Source organism: Ascaphus truei, chromosome 5 (genome assembly GCF_040206685.1).
Source record: "Ascaphus truei isolate aAscTru1 chromosome 5, aAscTru1.hap1, whole genome shotgun sequence".
In the NCBI taxonomy this organism is placed as follows: Eukaryota; Metazoa; Chordata; class Amphibia; order Anura; family Ascaphidae; genus Ascaphus; species Ascaphus truei.
This window is the reverse complement of record NC_134487.1, coordinates 178,560,493-178,580,534: the sequence shown is the minus strand read 5'-3', so window position 1 is coordinate 178,580,534 and position 20,042 is coordinate 178,560,493. Positions and strand designations below refer to the sequence as shown.

At 42.5% G+C, this 20,042-nt stretch overlaps 1 protein-coding gene across 4 annotated transcripts in view; it reads left to right on the top strand.

The window, feature by feature from the left end:
• Positions 1 to 9,327: 9,327 nt before the first annotated feature.
• The window catches only part of PCYOX1 (prenylcysteine oxidase 1), a 58,580-nt gene continuing 47,865 nt past the window's right edge, over positions 9,328 to 20,042 (top strand). Inside the window, exons 1-2 of one of the 4 annotated variants that reach the window (XM_075601331.1) lie at positions 9,328 to 9,494; positions 10,970 to 11,176. In XM_075601331.1, the coding sequence (XP_075457446.1) occupies positions 9,389 to 9,494; positions 10,970 to 11,176 (313 nt within the window). In that variant the 5' untranslated portion in view covers positions 9,328 to 9,388. Of the gene's footprint in view, positions 9,495 to 10,969; positions 11,177 to 18,700; positions 18,871 to 20,042 lie in introns of those variants that run through there. The other 3 variants (XM_075601335.1, XM_075601332.1, XM_075601333.1) reach the window with 3 other exon arrangements.

Sequence of the window (20,042 nt, the reverse complement as noted above, 5' to 3'; positions counted from 1 at the left end):
ACACTGGATCTCATTGCATATTTTTAAGAGGGTAGTTACGGTGGAGTGTTTTTGGGGAATGCCAGATTGGAGTTGCCGAAAGAAATTTCTCTTGCTATGGTAATCACTGAATTGGGAGTGGACACATTTTTCCATATCTTTGGATAATATTAGGAGAAGAGTGATTGGTCTGTAGTTGGAGACACTGTTTTTTCCCCCCACTGGGATAACTCTGGCAGTTTTCCAAGTCTGTGGGATATAGCCTGAAGACAAAATAGAGTTGATTAGGAAGGCAAGCGGTGTGGCAATGACTGGGGCACAGTCGTAGGGACTTTGATTGCATTAGGTCAGGGCCATATTTGCTGTTAGTTTTAATGATCGGAGCACCTGTGTAATTTCCTCTTCAGATACTGGGGCAAATTTAAAACTGTGGGCAGTGTTGGGAGAAGGTGGGGCTATAGGGGTTCTCCCAGGTTGAGCTTCATGTTTGTAGTTCGGGTTGCACTTTGATATTAGGGAGGTAGCACATCTCACAGAGTATTCATTGAATGTGTTTGTGTTACATGTGCAGTGCAATATGGTGATAATAGTGCAGTATGATGATAATAGTGTGTGTGACATGTGCAGTATGGTTATAGTAGTGTGTGTGTTACATGTGCAGTATGGTGATAGTTGTGTGTGTGTGTGTGTGTGTGTGTGTGTGTTACATGTGCAGTATGGTGAAAGTAGTGTGTGTGTGTGTGTGTGTGTGTGTGTGTGTGTGTGTGTGTGTGTGTGTGTGTGTGTGTGTGTGTGTGTGTGTGTGTGTGTGTGTGTGTGTGTGTGTGTGTGTGTGTGTGTGTGTGTTACATGTGCAGTATGGGGATTGTAGTGTGTGTGTGTGTGTGTTACATGTGCAGTATGGTGATAGGTATGTGTGTGTGTGTGTTACATGTGCAGTATGGTGATAGTAGTGTGTATGTTACATGTACAGAGCAGTATGGTGATAGTAGTGTGTGTGTGTTACATGTACAAAGCAGTATGGTGATAGTAGTGTGTATGTTACATGTACAGAGCAGTATGGTGATAGTAGTGTGTGTATGTTACATGTACAGAGCAGTATGGTGCTAGTAGTGTGTATGTTACATGTACAGAGCAGTATGGTGATAGTAGTGTGTGTGTGTGTTACATGTACAGAGCAGTATGGTGATAGTAGTGTGTGTGTTACATGTACCGAGCAGTATGGTGATAGTAGTGTGTGTGTTACATGTGCAGTATGGTGATAGTAGTGTGTGTGTTACATGTGCAGTATGGTGATAGCAGTGTGTGTGTTACATGTGCAGTATGGTGATAGTAGTGTGTGTGTTACATGTGCAGTATGGTGATAGCAGCATGTATGTTACATGTGCAGTATGGTGAAAGTAGTGTGTGTGTGTGTGTATGTGTGTGTGTGTGTGTGTGTGTGTGTGTGTGTGTGTGTGTGTGTGTGTGTGTGTGTGTGTTACATGTACACTGCAGTATGGTGATAGTAGTGTGTGTGTGTGTGTTACATGTGCAGTATGGTGATAGTAGTGTGTGTGTTACATGTGCAGTATGGTGATAGTAGTGTGTGTGTTACATGTGCAGTATGGTGCTAGTAGTGTGTGTGTTACATGTGCAGTATGGTGATAGTACTGTGTGTGTGTGTGTGTTACATGTGCAGTATGGTGATAGTACTGTGTGTGTTATATGTGCAGTATGGTGATAGTACTGTGTGTGTGTGTTACATGTGCAGTATGGCGATAGTAGTGTGTGTGTGTGTGTGTGTGTGTGTGTGTGTGTGTGTGTGTGTGTGTGTGTGTGTGTGTGTGTGTGTGTGTGTGTGTGTGTGTGTGTGTGTGTGTGTGTGTGTGTGTGTGTGTTACATGTGCAGTAGATTAAGACAAAACACAAGGTCCAAAGTGCACAAAATGTGTAAATCTATGAAAGTATAATGGTACTCAACAAACTAACCAAATTCAGAGAATAACTAGAAAATAATTAGTGAAGTGCAATAAATAGACTAAAGAAGGGGAATAAACAATGCGGACAAAGTGTCAAACAATAAAAAATAAACTAGGCAGGTAACCTCCCTGGGGAGATGTGAGAGTTTGCTGATGCTCAGAATAAGATAACAGGGCATCAAAATCTAGAAGAACAAAACAAGAGAGAAAAGCGCAGAACCTATCATAGTGTAGTATTGGTAACAAATGTATTGGATTAAAGTACAAGGGTGAGATATGGACGTATAAAACGAAATGAATGAAAAGCAGTGATTAAAAAAAAGCTGTGTGCGCTGTGCACGCGCATAGTAAGTGAAACTTCTTTGACTTTTGTCACAGAAATTGACTTATAACGCGCGTGCTCGGCACACATGTGTCAGTCAGTGTATGTGTCAGTGTGTCAGTCAGTGAGTGTGTATGTGTGTCAGTCAATGAGTATGTATGTGTGTCAGTCAGAGAGTATGTATGTGTGTTTGTTTGTGTGTGTGTCAGTCAGTGTATGTATCTGTGCCGGTCAGTGTATGTATCTGTACCGGTCAGTGTGTGTATTTGTGTCAGTCAGTGTGTGTATTTGTGTCAGTCAGTGTGTGCATGTGTGTCAGTCAATGTGTGTGTGTGTGTGTGTGTGTCAGTCAATGTGTGTGTGTGTGTGTGTGTGTGTGTCAGTCAGTCAATGTGTGTGTGTGTGTCAGTCAGTGTGTGTGTGTGTGTGTGTCAGTCAGTGTGTGTGTGTGTGTGTCAGTCAGTGTGTGTGTGTGTGTGTGTGTCAGTGTATGTCTCTCTCTCTCTCTGTGTTGTGTGAATGTCTCTCTGTGTCGGTCAGTGTGTGTATGTGTGTCAGTCAGTGTGTGTATGTGTGTCAGTCAGTGTGTGTATGTGTGTCAGTCAGTGTGTGAGTGTGTCAGTCAGTGAGTGTATGTGTGTCAGTCAGTGAGTGTATGTGTGTCAGTCAGTGTGCGTGCGTATGTGTGTCAGTCAGTGTGCGTGCGTATGTGTGACAGTCAGTGTGCGCGCGCATGCGTCAAAGTGTGCATGCGTCAGTGTGTGTGTGTATGTGTTTATTGGCAGCAGTACCAGCATCATGAATGTTGAGCGGGTGGGGGAGCTCACAGTGGGGGGAAAGGAATAGGCACATCATTCAGGGGCGGTGTTCGGTACATCACTGGGGTGTGCGTGCGTGTGTCAGTGTGTCAGAGTGTGCGCGTGCGTGCGTCAGAGTGTGCGTGTGCGTGCGTCAGAGTGTGTGCGCGTGCGTCAGAGTGTGTGCGCGTGCGTCAGAGTGTGTGCGCGTGCGTCAGAGTGTGTGCGCGTGCGTCAGAGTGTGTGCGCATGCGTCAGAGTGTGTGCGTGCGTCAGAGTAAGTGTGTGTGTGTGTCAGTCAGTGTGTGTGTGTGCGTCAGAGTCAGTCGGTGTGTGTGTGTCAGTGTGTGTATGTGTCAGTCAATGTGTGTATGTCAGTGTGTGTGTGTCTGTCAGTGTATGTGTATCTCTCTGTGTGTACACACCGTATGTCTCTCTGTCTGTGTCCTGCCCCCTCTCTCCTGACTCCCCCCACCCCCGGCGGAGCTGCGGACCCGTGGGGCTCAGTCTGAGTCTTCTGAGCAGATACCCCCCCACCCCCCGGTGGCGCGCTCAAGCTCCCCCTTCCCCACAACCCGGCGGCGCGCTCAAGCTCCCCCTTCCCCACCCCCCGGCGGTGCGCTCAAGCTCCGCCCTTCCCCACCCCCCGGCGGCGCGCTCAAGCTCCCCCCTTCCCCACCCCCCGGCGGCGCGCTCAAACCCCCTCATTCCCAGGCTGTTAGGAGCGGCGCGTCCATCGGCATGGCAGCGGGCGGAGAACAGCGCCGCTGCCATCCGCTTCTGCGCATGCGTGGCGCACGGCATGGCAGCGGGCGGGGAACTGCGCCGCTGCCAGCCGCTTCTGCGCATGCGTGGCGCGCTCAAGCTCCCCCTTCCCCACCCCCCGGCGGCGCGCTCAAACCACCCTATTCCCAGGCTGTTACGAGCGGCGGCGGCGCCGGCGGCAGCCTCCCTCCTCCTGTCCATCGGCATGGCAGCGGGCGGGGAACAGCGGCAGTTTTAGGAGGGTGAGACGTGTGTGGGAGGGTGAGGCGTGTGAGGGAGGGTGAGCTGTGTGGCGGCGATTAGGAGCGGCGCCGGCGGCTATCGCCGCCGCCGCCGCCACATGTGTCAGGGGGCGTGTGAGCGGAGCGGCGTCCATTACGTGACGTCACTTCCGTTTCACATTTCGCCCCCCATCTATCCAGTTTTATCCCATCAGAGGTGCCACTAAAGAAGTTTCACTTCAAAAACAAAACGTATGCTCAGGGATTAGCCACGCGTCACCGCATCACCACCTGATCCCAAACCAGTAAAGTAAGGTAACGGGAATCGTCCTCCTTGGAAGGGGAGGAGGGAGAGTGGAAGGGGCCGCCAGATGAGAAGATCCACCGCAGAGGCGTCTGTGCCTCCGTCTAATAGTTTGGTGTACTCCGCTGGAAGCCAGAGTGCCGATGCTGCTTAGGCATGTATTATAGCAAGCGCGTGCGCGCGCATGACATTGCGCATGCACGTGGTGCGTGCGTTTTGTGCATATAGGTAAACCAATGACGCACACAACTAGGAGGCGTGGCCATGTCACAAGGTTAGGCCTCACTGTGATTGGCTCACAGTGTCACATGGCACGGAAGCCGCTGGAAAAGACTAATTTCTTTGTCTTTCCACACAGCTACCGTGCCAACACTGTCTGCCGTGCACTCGCGCAACATAGGGAGACAGGTATTTTCATTGCCGCCAAGGCGCACGCGCTTAGTATAATACAAGCATAACTCGGAAGGAGGGGACCTCCGACAGCTGACACGCATCCAGCGACGTCAGCGTCCTCCGTGCCGACTGGGTCCGAAAGATGTATCCATATGGATAGAAAAGTGTAATGCAAGCACGTGTCCCACAGTCAAGGAATACCCCAGCGGTACCAACACATCCAACGCGTTTCATGGCTACGTGGCCACTTCATCAGGGAATAAATGTTGGCATTTCCATCAGGCTATTTACTGTAAACCCGTCCTGAGTTGCTAATTGGCTCATGGCTACACAGTATATTTACATATATTTAAATGGACATTAGCAAACATTAAGCATTTAATATTGTACATAAATCTTAAAAAACACGTAAAGATATATATAAAGATACTTATGACAAAAAGAAACATATGTATACAAAATATATAGAATTGAGAGGTCGATTAGACAAGACTGAAAAGAGACAGGGGAAGACCCCAGAGAAACACATTGGTTAAACATGAGACAATATAGTTGAAACAAATATATACACATATTGTGTAGTGCACAATGTAGCAACAGGAGAAAAGAGAATCGCCATCTATCCACTATTGAAACTGAAGAACCCTCTTATGACCTATTGGAAAGAACTAGATGAGAGACTCGAAGGTAAAAGGGTGAATGGAACTTACCTTTTAGTATGCATGTATGGAGGGCAGGAGTACCTAGGGAGCTATGGACATATATAGCTTAAATGCACAAAACTAGCATATGGCCTGTCATTATAGATTCAGTTGCAAAAGGTTGGGTTGAGCACGAAAAAATGAAGAAATTACTAAATGAGTACCCATTGTAAATATATGGATATACTGTGGGAGTCAGGCGGAGGAAGGAACTAGGCAGGCAATCGACATCAGGAGGGTTTATGTAAGTAGTCCAAAGAAGACAGATAAACCAATTAGTACTGAAGGAGTGATACAATATCGATATCTTCATTGAGTCCAAAGGGAATTGTGGTCTTAAGCTTATATATCCAATAACTTTTCAATTTGGATAAATCCCATTCACGGTCTCCACCCATCCTATTAACAGGAACAATATCAATCCCCTTATACTTTAAAAGTGAAGGGTCCTGTCCATGATGTGTCTTAAAGTGTCATGACACACGGTGCTTGTCAAACCCTATTCTGATGTTCCTTGCATGCTCTAGTATCCTTCTAAACTGTATTTTGGTTCGTCCAATATAAGCCAAACCACACGGACCCTCTAAATAGTAAACCACATGAGTAGTCAGACGGAGAGTGTGGCCTTTATAGACGGTATACTAATGTCACTAGGGGCAAGTATATTTTTGAAATTCTTAGATTTTCTAAAAAAAATAACCTTTGGGTGCTTGGAAATGACAGGACGTAATACAGGCTCACTAATGTTCCCCAATGTTTCTGAAAAAATAGTCTTTATTTGATTCCCAAGGGAATTATAATTGGTTACAAAAGAGACTCAAAAGGTATTACTAGTGTCTCCATTGCTCTGAACAACCTCCTTGGTTCCAGTGTCATTCTCAGTGCCATCTATGTATATTGACTATGGGCATTGTTGAATTTCCTCTTTTTATTGGGGTTTTATTTCTTTGAATCAAAAGTTCTTTCCTATCCATTCTCCTGGTCTTATTTAGTGCACCGTCGAATAGGTCCCTGAGGTACACTTTATCTATAAATTTGTTATAGTCTTCTGAAGCTTGATTCTCAAAAACACCTCAGAGCTGCAGTTCCTCCTTAATCAAATAAAGTGGCCCAAAGGTATATTGTCAATCCACCCTTCGTAGTGGTTGCTGGATGGTTGGAGAAAGCTGTTTGTATCCAGTTCTTTGAAAAACATAAGAGTTCCAACTGTATCATCAGAGTGAGCCTCCAATCGAAGATCTAAAAAATCTATAGTTACAGGTTCTTGCTTAAATGTAAATGTAAGATTCTCTTCATTAATATTGAGGTGCATCAGAAAGTCATTGGCTGGTACATCATCACCCTTCCAGACAATGAGAATATCGTTGATGAAGCGTCTCCAAATGATAATATAATTAGAGAAAGGATTATTAGAATGGACACAACAGCGCTCCCAGTTGCCCATATACAAATTGGCGTATCTGGGAGCAAACCGTGTGCCCATAGAAGTGCTACATATTTGTAAATAAAACTGGTCTAAAATAAAACAATTATGTGTGTGGATGAAAGAGATGCATTCAAGAACGAACCCAGCATTTTAGGGCATGAAGATCCTGATCTAATAGGAACCGTCTAACTGATTCAATCCCCTTGGCATGGGGAAACTAGTGTAGAGTGCCTGCACATTGCAGGTAATCCAACGGTAATCTTTTTCCGAAACAAAACCAGTAAATAAATTCAGAACTGAAATAGTATCCTTAATATACAAGGGAACTTTCAAAATGTATATCTGCAAAAAATGGTCGACATATTGTGAAATATTAGATGTCAGGGTGCCAATCCCGAAAATGATCGGTCTGACTTTTATGAATTTTGAGAAGATGGTAAAATATTGGTATTTTGGGAAATTGAGTAAATAGGAAATCTAATTCTTTTTCGTTCAGTACTTTATTCTTAAGGGCTAAATCGAGTATAGCATGAAGTTGGTCTAAAAAGGTCATAGTGGGATTCCTGGTCAGAATAGAATAGAACAGGGAGTCGGAGAGGAATCTGAGGGTTTCCTTCTGACAATCTAGTCCAGGGGTGTGCAAATTGGGGGATGGGGGGGGGGCGGTTACAGTGGCTCCGTGCTCTTCCCTGAAGCATTTAAATTAAATGTCGGGGGAGACGCGAGGCCTCTGTAAGTCTCTCATACCTGGTCTCAACTGCCATGACAACGTGGCGTCACATTATGTTGTGACATCATATGACGCTGCCGAAGCTCAGAGCCGGTAAAGGGAAGGGGGCGTGAGCAGGGTGGGAGAGCTGACAGGGGGGCGCCAACAGAAAAGTTTGCGGACCCCTGTTGTAGCCTATCTTGTACAACCACACCTCCTCCCTTGTCTGCCTGTCTGATGATTACATCTCTATTCTCTCGTAGGTTCCTCAAGGCCAGATTTTCATCTATGCAAAGATTCTGTCTGAATGCACCCCTAACAGCAGGGAGTTGTGTATATTCATTGTTAACCATATGGAAAAAAGTGTCACTGAAATTGCCTTTGGAGTGAGCAGGATAGAACTTCGATTGGGGCTTAAAGCAAGTGTGAGTCATTGTAGGATATTGCTCAATGACAGGGGGGAAAGTGTTCTGATGTCAAGGAGAGAAATCTCTCTTCTTGCATCCCTTCTTAAAAAGGGACCTTTCAATGTAAGGTTGCGAGTGAATTTGTTAATTTACATTCGCGAACATTGTACAACTCATCCCCTAGCAATCCCTACTAACTGGCATGCCCGGAAAAGCAAAAACACACAGAATACTTTTATTACAGGTAACACAGTTGAACAGAACAATGTTACTGGGCCCAAGAGCTAACAGTCTTAGATCCTTATACATGGATCAGGTCTGGTTACCCCCTACTGCCAAAACAGTTTTCTATATTTTGCTAATTGAGTGCTAGGAACCCCCCCCTCTCTTTTGATACATATACTGTGTGTGTATGTGTGTGTTAAATGTACAGTGTAGCATGGTGTTAGTAGTGTGTGTTACATGTACAGTGTTAGTAGTGTATGTGTGTGTACAGTGCAGCATGGTGTTAGTATTGTGTGTGTTACACGTAGAGTGCAGCATGGTGTTAGTAGTGTGTGTGTTACATGTACAGTGTTAGTAGTGTATGTGTGTGTACAGTGCAGCATGGTGTTAGTAGTGTGTGTGTTACATGTACAGTGTTAGTAGTGTATGTGTGTGTACAGTGCAGCATGGTGTTAGTATTGTGTGTGTTACACGTAGAGTGCAGCATGGTGTTAGTATTTTGTGTGTGTGTTACATGTACAGTGCTGGTTGAGGTTAGTTTTGTGTGTTACATGTACAGTGCAGCATGATGTTACTAGTGTGTGTGTGTGTGTGTGTGTGTGTGTGTGTGTGTGTGTGTGTGTGTGTGTTTTACATGCACAGTGCAGGTTGAGGTTAGTTTTGTGTGTTACATGTAGAGTGCAGCATGGTGTTAGTATTGTGTGTGTGTGTGTGTGTGTGTGTGTGTTACATGTACAGTGCAGCATGGTGTTAGTATTGTGTGTGTGTGTGTGTGTGTGTGTGTGTGTGTGTTACATGTACAGTGCAGCATGGTGTTAGTGTTGTGTGTGTGTGTGTGTTACATGTACAGTGGAGTTTGGGGTTAGTAGTGTGTGTGACACATGTACAGAGGGGGAGGGGTGTTGGTATGTGTGTGTGTGACAAGTATAGTGCAGCATGGGGTTACAAGAGGGGTACACAGTGCAGCATGGAGTTAGTAATGTCTCTGTAAGGTGCAGTTTGGGGTTAGTAATGTCTCTGTAAAAGGTGCAGTTTGGGGTTAGTAGTGTGTGTGTGTGAGATACGTGTACAGACGGGTGATGACCAGAAGGGTGTAATTCATACACAGAGCAGCATAGGAAGGTCGCGCATGCGCAGTGTTTGCAGCTACTGTACACAGAAGTGAGTCCGGGGGCAGCATGCGTCTCTCTGATGGCCTCTCCCTCACCCTCCTGTACGGGCTCATACTGTGCACCCTGCCGGCAGGGGCATCTGAGGAGCCGCGGCACCCACCGAGCAGGATAGGTGAGAGGACCGGGGGAGGAATAATCTGCAGGGAGAGGGGGGGGAGGAATGGCCTATAGGGAGAGATAAATAATCTGTAGGTGGAAGGAACAACCTGCGGGAAAATAATCTGCAGCGAGGGGTGAAATGATGTCATCTTAAACAGCGAGGGGTGAAATGATGTCATCTTAAACTACTCCCAGGGGAAATGTCAGAATGATTTGGAAAAGGTCAGCTGCAAAAGTTACCCATGGGGCGACGTATGACCCGTGACCTGCGCCCTGTGTATTTTACCCACCGATTCTTGCACTTTGCTCCCTTGCACAATTCATCTGTGCACTTCAGGTCCCCGTGCCAGGCTGACAAAATGCATTCCTTCTAATACTAGTGTTAAAACCAAGCTTCACACAAATATAGTGTATACTTCTGCAGTGGTTGTGTCACTGCAGGTTATAAAGGATCAATCCCAAATTGGGGGCAAAACAAAGTTTTTGGAAGCATTTTATCAGTGTAATCGGGCCACTTAGATGCAATCCCCTTTAAATGAAAACAATTGTTTATTTATTCCATGGGCGAAATACATGTTTCTGTTTTCTTCCAGTTGTTCATTGTTGTGCTTTCTATTTATACATTTATTTTTATTTATAAAATGTTTTACCAGGAATAATACATTGAGAGTTAATTTTCGTTTTCAAGTATGTCGTGGGTACAGAGTTATAAAAATACATGGTTACATTAAAAGAACAGGGTTATACAGTCAATTCACAGACATTTCATGGACAGATAGAGTTGGAAAATTGGGTACAGGGGATAAAGGGCTTGTGAGTTTCAGATTGAAATAGAGCAGCTTTAACATCACTTTAGCATTACCAAACAGCAGTGAATGGCAGTAAACGGCTCACACCCTTTGGCTGCGTCAAAGGCTGTCCGCCTTTGGGGCAACGCAGATGTACACTGGGGTGGTTGATTTTCAATGCAGCTTACATTAAGTGAGCAAGGTTATAAATTATATCCAAGACATTGCATGCACAGTAAGAGCTACTTTGTTAGCAGATTTAAGTTAAACATAGAGAACAGAGTGCAACTTATAGTCACAAGGCATCAATGTTTCTTATTTATTTCCTGTGAAAAGTGAGTAGAATTTTATTTCCACAGACATTTTTTTTGTCTTTGATCTAATGTGATTTATACATTCCGTTGTCATCTTCCTGCCTTCAGTCATGCACTAGTATATTATTTCAATTTTTTACTCTTCGTGCCTCGTGTATTATTGACTTTATCTTATTAGAGGGCTGGGAACTCTGTTTCGTTTTATTATTTACAAAGTATTGTTTTTTTTTTAACGACGGCTGTCTGGGATTGCACATTTAAGTAACCAAAATAAAAATCGTGTGCACCAACGTTTCCAGGGTGGACTTTCTTAAACAGTAGAAGGTGTCGGGCTCCTTGTTGCACGTCAGTGCTGTCACTTCACTTTGGTCCTTCGTGTTTTCTAGCGGTCATCGGAGCAGGAATCGGAGGCACGTCGGCTGCGTATTTCCTGCGTCAGAAGTTCGGGAAGAATGTTCCAATTGATATGTTTGAGAAAGGAGCGGTGGGGGGTCGCCTGGCCACCGTGGAGATGAAGGGGGATGAGTACGAGGCTGGGGGGTCTGTCATACACCCTCTTAACCTCCACATGAAAACCTTTGTCAAAGAGCTGGGTATGTGCCGCCGTATAAGCCAAACGGTACAAGCGTGCCAGCACACGTGTGCATGTGTAAATCTGTGTATATTATTTTGTGTATCGGTGTGTCTGTGTTTAGATTATATAAATATACAAACAAACAAAATGGCAGCACTTCCTCAAAATGGAGAACCATGAGGGCCAGTGTGTAAGGTAGAAAAGAGTACATACAGGTTCAACATTCCAAATTGAAATAAATACCTAAAGGCAGGTCTGGTAGTGATGTATAGGTATTAATAAAGTAATATCTTTATTTTTTTTCTATAATCTTCTTGTGCTGGTATTCATTTCAATTTGGAATGTAAAAATTGTGTGTGTGTGTGTGTGTGTGTGTGTGTGTGTGTGTGTATATATATATATATATATATATATATTATATATATATATATATATATATATATATATTATATATATTATATATATATATATATATATATATATATATATATATATATATATATATATATATATATATATATATATACAGGCATACCCCGGTTTAAGTACACTCACTTTAAGTACACTCGCGAGTAAGTACATCTCGCTCAATAGGCAAACGGCAGCTCACGCATGCGCCAGTCAGCACGTCCTGAACAGCAATATCAGCTCCCTACCTGTACCGAAGCTGTGCGCAAGCAGGGAGACTATAGAGCCCGTTACAAATGCCTTATTTACATCAGTTATGCACGTATATGACGATTGCAGTATAGTACATGCATCGATAAGTGGGAAAAAGATAGTGTTTCACTTTAAGTACATTTTCGCTTTACATACATGCTCCGGTCCCATTGCGTACGTTAATGTGGGGTATGCCTGTATATATATATATATATATATATATATATATATATATATATATATATATATATATATATATATATATATATATATACACACAATCAGTGCACAATATACACACAAAAGTGCCAAAGTGATATATCATAAGTCCGAAAGAAAATGTCCATAGAACAAAACAGAAAAAAACTGTATGGATAACAGCTCACCGTGGCAGAAATCCTCTTCCTTTTCTCAAATTATCAACTGTGTTCCCCACAGATTCCTATTATTGGTGAGAGGGTGTGTGTGTGTGTGTGTGTGTGTATATATATATATATATATATATATATATGTATATATATATATATATATATATATATATATATATATATATATAACACACAAAAGACTAAGACAATCCCCGAAAGCAGCACTCTAAATATACCACAAAATAACTAGTAACATAATACCAAAAGACCAGGAAACTAAAGTCAGAATCGAATATGAATAGATTTTAATAGCGCGCAAAAAGAACACTAACTTTTAAAAACATATACACACTAAGGGCAGCAAAAAATACAAAAACACTGTGACTGACTGAAAATTACAAAGATCAATAATGCTGAAAAATAAATCAAAAGCAAAAAATGTGTCTAAACAATGAACCTAATAACTATATCAAGCGACACAAAGAAAGCTGAATATTTCAAAATACCCCTGCTAAAGACCTTAGCTAAAAAGGTGTATAACTAAGCTAAGGGCATAAAGAAACGTATGGCATAAATAAACCTATATACAAAAATGATGTACATAAGAAAAATAATAACTTAAACCAAGGGGGAGGCACAGGGGAGACAAAATGAAAAAAAGGCTCAAACCCTGAACAGCAATAAAAAATATCAAAATCAAAAAAAGATGCATAAAATGCCTGTGGTAGCTGCACAAAAGCAAGTAGGACACATGGCTGTAGAATCACAAAAAGCCAGTGCTGTTTGCACAAATGAGACAACCTAGAGTAAGGGTTCCATAGGAGATAATGACTCCAAATAGCAGAGAAAATGATACTCAGCTGCCATATAGTGATGATGGAGTCAGTCCCACGGAGTTAAACTCCAGGATGTATGGAAATAGGTCATACAGTCCACAGGAGAAGCACCAAGAGTCACGCCAACAAAATAATGAATAGCTGCCTAGAGTGGACACTCAACGCGTTTCACCCGTGGAGGCTTCTTCCCATGGGTGAAACGCGTTGAGTGTCCACTCTAGGCAGCTATTCATTATTTTGTTGGCGTGACTCTTGGTGCTTCTCCTGTGGACTGTATGACCTATTTCCATACATCCTGGAGTTTAACTCCGTGGGACTGACTCCATCATCACTATATGGCAGCTGAGTATCATTTTCTCTGCTATTTGGAGTCATTATCTCCTATGGAACCCTTACTCTAGGTTGTCTCATTTGTACAAACAGCACTGGCTTTTTGTGATTCTACAGCCATGTGTCCTACTTGCTTTTGTGCAGCTACCACAGGCATTTTATGCATCTTTTTTTGATTTTAATATTTTTTATTGCTGTTCAGGGTTTGAGTCTTTGTTTCATTTTGTCTCCCCTGTGCCTCCCCCTTGGTTTAAGTTATTATTTTTCTTATGTACATCATTTTTGTATATAGGTTTATTTATGCCATACGTTTCTTTATGCCCTTAGCTTAGTTATACACCTTTTTAGCTAAGGTCTTTAGCAGGGGTATTTTGAAATATTCAGCTTTCTTTGTGTCGCTTGATATAGTTATTAGGTTCATTGTTTAGACACATTTTTTGCTTTTGATTTATTTTTCAGCATTATTGATCTTTGTAATTTTCAGTCAGTCACAGTGTTTTTGTATTTTTTGCTGCCCTTAGTGTGTATATGTTTTTAAATGTTAGTGTTCTTTTTGGTCGCTATTAAAATCTATTAATTTTCTATTCTGACTTTAGTTTCCTGGTCTTTTGGTATTATGTTACTAGTTATTTTGTGGTATATTTAGAGTGCTGCTTTCGGGGATTGTCTTAGTCTTTTGTGTGTTCAATATTATTGTTATCCCCTAGCACCTACATTTTCACATTTACTCTAGGCTCACTTGGTTTATCATTTCTTCCAAGATAGTCAATATTACTTATTGGGTCTGGTTTTTCCACATACACATGTAGTGTGAGCAACATTCCTTTTGTGTGTTTGTCATATATATATATTGTGACAAAGGCCCCTCTTTTGTAGCGCTGACTTGTGTTGGGCTGTTCACGACAGGGTCTTCTAGGGTTAATTAGAGAAATAACAGGATAATACAAAGCATTATATTGTGTGATTCAGGCTTCTGCCTGCTTTATTTTCATCCCCCTAAGGGACTGCAGCTTTAACAGGTATAGGCAGGAGGCACTCAGTCATTAACCTTCAGCGGTTTACTCATATCAGTGATACAATATTTCACACACTGTCACTTTAAGAAACAAAAGAAATCATAAAAAGAAATCCTATCCCTTTCAGGGATCTAACTACACAGCAGAATAAGACTCTCTACCTGTTGCTGGGCCAACTAACCTGGTTCCCGAGCTTAAACAATACCCTCTCATTTAGGGTCACTAGATACAGCATAATAACCACAGTCTTTAGACACAGTAATTTATATTTGTTTGTCTTATCTGTTCGTGGTGGGAACTCTGTCCCAAGTGAGTCCAGGTAAATCTTCTGGGTACTGCGATACTTGAAGGGGGCGTCCTCCCCGAACTGAATGCAAGGGAGCAGCGATACTCCCAGCCTCCAGGCTCTAGGAGAGAGACTGAAAAAGCAACCCGCTCTGCTCTAAATATCTGTTCTAGTAATTAGGAGAGCAGGAGAGGGAAAAACTAAAACCACTAATCTCTGGCCTGGAGTTTCTATCCCACAGTCTCAGCAACTGTGGAATGGATCCTTTTACACTATTCCTGCAATTTCTGACCTACATTGTGCAGAATATCTTGGGACTATGTCACTATATATATATATATATATATATATATATATATATATATATATATACATATATATATATATATATATATATTCAAAGAAAGAAAGCGCAGAGGAATGCCAGTGGTATAATAAATACAAAAACAATATTGTACTCACATTTATTATAATATAAAACCGCATTGAGAATTCTCACGGTCCCAGGTGATGCTTGCTTTCCGTGTCTGTAATTAGTGTCTGCAATGTGGGGGCCTTTGCCAGAAGGCATGTAGTATATATGTGTGTGTATGTGTTATATATATATATATACAGTGTTCGACAAACCTATACATTTGCACTCCCCGGGCGAGTGGATTTAATATCGTGGCAAGCTCCTATTGGCCCAAGCAGCACACGTGTGGTAATAAGTGGTGAGTAGATTTTTTTTGTTCGGCGAGTAGATTTTTTTGTGATTTGTGGACCACTGTGTATATATATATATATTATATTTATATATATATATATGATTATTTATATAGTGCCATTAAAGTACATAGTGCTTCACAGCAGTAATACACGGGACAATCATAGAAATAGCAAATATTAGAAATAACAGATCATTGGCATAAGTGCTTCAGACATAAAAGTAACATTTAGGAAAAGGAGTCCCTGCTCCGAAGAGCTTACAATCTAATTGGTTGGGAACGAAACCTTGCCGTAGCAAGGAAAAAAGGGCCACTATATACAACACTTAGTCAGGTAAGTAAACCTCAGGGGTAAAAATCCTGATTAAACCAAGGTGGAGATCAACAGGTGTTTGATGGTGTATTCCTATACAGTTGTGTGAAAAAGAAAGTACACCCTCTTTGAATTCTATGGTTTTACATATCAGGACATAATAACAATCATCTGTTCCTTAGTAGATCTTAAAATTAGGTAAATACAACCTCAGATGAACAACAACACATGACATATTACACCGTGTCATGATTTATTTAACAAAAATAAAGCCAAAATGGAGAAGCCATGTGTGAAAAACTAAGTACACCTAATTATTCAATACCTTGTAGAACCACCTTTAGCAGCAATAACTTGAAGTAATTTATTTTATTTATTTATAAAATGTTTTACCAGGAAGTAATACATTGAGAGTTACCTCTCGTTTTCAAGTATGTCCTGGTCACGGAGTTAAGACAAATAATACACGGTTACAAATACAGTTACATAAATGAGCAGGGTATACATTATATACAAGACATTGCATGCACAGTTAAAGAAAATATATATTATAGGCTTATGTAACAATTACAAACCAGATTAAAATGTGAGACAGCCTTAGTTTTGAAAGAGCTTAAACTGGTGGTGGATGTGAGAGTCTCCGGTAGGTTGTTCCAGTTTTGGGGTGCATGGTAAGAGAAGGAGGAGCGGCCGGATTCCTTGTTGAGCCTTGGGACCATGAACAGTCTTTTGGAGTCTGATCTCAGATGATAAGTGCTGCATGTGGTAGGGGTGAGGAGCTTGTTCAAATAGATGGGTAGCTTGCCCAGAAAGTATTTGAAGGCAAGACAGGACAGATTAAATTGCGCCTAGACTCAAGTGATGACCAATCTAGTTCTTTGAGCATTTCACAGTGATGTGTGTTGTAGTTGTATTGGAGAACAAAACGGTATATTGAATTGTAGAGGGTGTCAAGTTTGCTAAGGTGAGTTTGGGGTGCTGAGCCATATACTATGTCTCCATAGTCGATAATTGGCATTGCTGTGCGATTCACTTTCTGACCAGCAGACTTAGGGAGTATTTGTTCCTGTAAAGTACACCTAGTTTGGCATAGGTTTTGGATGTCAGGGTATCAATGTGCATCCCGAATGTTAAGCGGGAGTCAAACCACATGCCCAGGTATTTAAAACTAGTAACAGGAGTTAGGGTGGTGTTAGCGTTGGTTCTGATCTGGAGCTCAGTCACTGGAAACTCTAAAAATTTAGTCTTGGTCCCAAATACCATTGTTACAGTCTTGTCAGTGTTTAAAAACAGTTTGTTTTGGGAAATCCAGTTTTCGAGTCTCAAAAAGTCAGACTGAAGTATGTGTTCAAGGTCGGAGAAGCTATGGCTGTGTGCATATAGGATTGTGTCATCTGCATACATGTGTATTGAAGCTTCCTGACAAGCTGTGGGAAGATCATTGATGAACACTGAGAAGAGATGGGGCCCCAGAACAGAGCCTTGCGGGACACCACAGGTGATATCCAGGGGGTTGGAGTTAGAGCCTGAGATGGACACATGTTGGGATCTACCTGATAGGTAGGACTGAAACCAGTTTAAAGCATGCTTCCCTATTCCAGAGCTCTGGAGTTTGTTAAGCAGGATAGCATGATCAACAGTATCAAAAGCCTTTGCAAAATCTAGGAATATTGCACCAGTGAGTTGTCCCCGTTCCATTCCACAGTGGATTTCATTACAAACTTTTAGCAGTTTAGTTACGGTGGAGTGTTTGAGGCGAAAGCAAGATTGGAATTTGCTAGGGAAATTTGTCTTGGTATAGTAATCGCGTAGTTGGGAGTGGACACATTTTTCCATGACTTTGGATAGTATTGGGAGAAGAGAGATTGCCCTGTAGTTTGAGACAGTGTTTTTGTCCCCACTTTTGAAGATTGGGACAACTGTGGTAGTTTTCCAGGTCTTAGGGATATGGCCTGCATACAGGATAGAGTTGACTATGGAAGCAATTGGTTTGTCAATGGCTGGGGCACCAAGTCTTAGGAACCTAGATTGTAGAAAGTCAGGTCCACATTGGCTGCTTAGTTTTAATTTGAGGAGCGCTTGTGTAATCTCTTCTTCGGATACTGGGCCAAATTGAAAACTGTGGGCAGTGCTGGGAGGGGTGGGGCTATATGGGTACTCCCAGGATGACATTCAGGTTTGTGGTTTGTGTTGCGTTTCGCTAATAAGTTAGTGGCACACCCCACAAAGTAATCATTGAATGCATTTGCAATGTCAGTGGGGTTTGTCAGAGTAATATCCCCCTTAGTGATATTTCTTGGTTGTTGATGGTTAGAAGGCTGGAATATATTGTTGATAACTGTAACAGGGGACTTTATCCCTGTTCAAAAATGTGCCTCTAATCCAGCAGTGTGGTGGTTAACTGCTGGTAGTCAATTAACCAACACCACCTGGCTGATTAGAGGTTTGTTAGAAAAGCCTGCCTTTGAGACAAGAAGAGAGACTCCTGAGCACACATGTGAGCTGAACAAGGAGACAGACAGAGGGGAGGTTCCTGAGTCACACAGAGGAGACTGACTAAGGGAACACAGATGTCTGGAGCTTACAAGACTTCTAAACTTGACTGCTGATATAGCCTGAGGAAAAGGCAGCAACCCAGGAAAGAGAGAAGCCTTCCCCATTACAGCTACCAGAGAGACAGATAAGACTTTCTTTTGGAACTGTTATGTATCTGTATATATGTTTATATTTTGGGGCTGGTGAATAGCTTAGCTAACCAAACCAGTCAGAGAGGACTGAGCTACATGTGTAGATAGTCTCCAAAGCGGAGATAGGTTTTTGTTTGGCTTATTTTCATATGTTTTGATGTGTAAAAGGGACAGGCGCAATAAAGCCTAATTTTAATTTCACCTTAAAATCAGTCTCCATTGCGTACCTCTGAACACGTCTCTTACATATGGTGTCAGAAGTGGGATGAGAGGTGGACCTTGAAGTTCAAAGGGGCCCCGGAGACTGCCTGTGAATTTTTTTGTGCTTTTGTCTGCATAGTTCCTGCAAACAGCCTGAGCAACAAAACAAAGATTCACCTGCAGCAGAGATCAGAATTAAAGGGATACACATCCAGGCAGGAAATCTACACTGCACTGAAGAAAGCCACAAAACCACAGATGGACTCTTTTCCCAGATTCCAAGAGGAGAGAGAGACTGTGCTGAAGCAGGTAAACCTTACTTGCCTATCACAATAAAGTGTAATATGGTCGTTGAAATAGAGGTTTTGCCTTCCAGCCGTAGTCAGGGTTCAAGAAGTAAGTTAGCCCTTAAAAAGGGATAGGCGTTTGTTTTCAAATGTTTTGCTGAAGCAGGGGAATTTTCAGCAAGCAAGTGCTGTGTGTAAAATTGCCCCGCCGGGTAAAAAGGGATTGCTGAACTGTGTAAAGGGTAACCCAAAGCCAATTGCTGAGTGTTAAGTCACCCTGCCCGGAGTGAAAGAAAGTGGGGGGAAAAAAAAGAATATTTTTTCTGCAAAGTCTGTATGTATCTTGGGAGTACAACATGCACCCAAAGTGTGAAGAGTGAATGCCATATTACCCAAAGATGAGACTGAAAATTACTGAACTCAAGCAGAAAACCAAATGCCTTTGCTGAAGCCAGGAAATTGGCAGCTAGCAAGCATTGTATTTAAAGAAATAGAGCCCCAATAGGTCAAGGTGAAGAATACACCGTTGGAAAAAAAAAAAACCTGGGGAATTTAAAATGGCCGCCCAGCTGAAGTCAAATACAGACTCTGCAAAAATAGGGAAGAAAATTTGTTCCTGGTGTAAAGAACCCCACCACACGGAGCAGTGTCCCTTCAGGCCTTATTCAGACGATGAGAGTGAATGCATGTACAGTAATTCTAATATTGTAAAACTTACCCAAGGGAAGAAAAAGTCTACAGAGAGGCCTGTGTGTGCTATGACCTCTACAAGCAAAATATGCCCCCCTGTAGGACTACCACCATTTGGGGTTCTAGCAAATACAGTGGCAACAGCTGCAATAGCGCCTCCTGAGGTCAGGAAGAAAAATATACCTGATGGCCCCAAAATGGAGGACAAGATGCAGCGTTCCTGTAATGAACCCTACCCCACGGAAGAGTGGCCCTTCCAGTCCGATAAGGAGGAATACATCTCTTACAGGGAACCCGAACCGAGTCACACCCACAAAACACCCCAAGAATGGTGGGGGTGCCTGAACTCGGTACGAACTGAAAAGACCGCTCTCTATGAAGACGACTGTGATCGGCAGGAGGAAGAGCGGGAACAGCAGATCGCTGAATATTTACACCACCTAACGCAACTGAGGAAAGGAAGGAAAACATGGCGGATACAGTGAAGCTGTTGAAGTTTCAAGT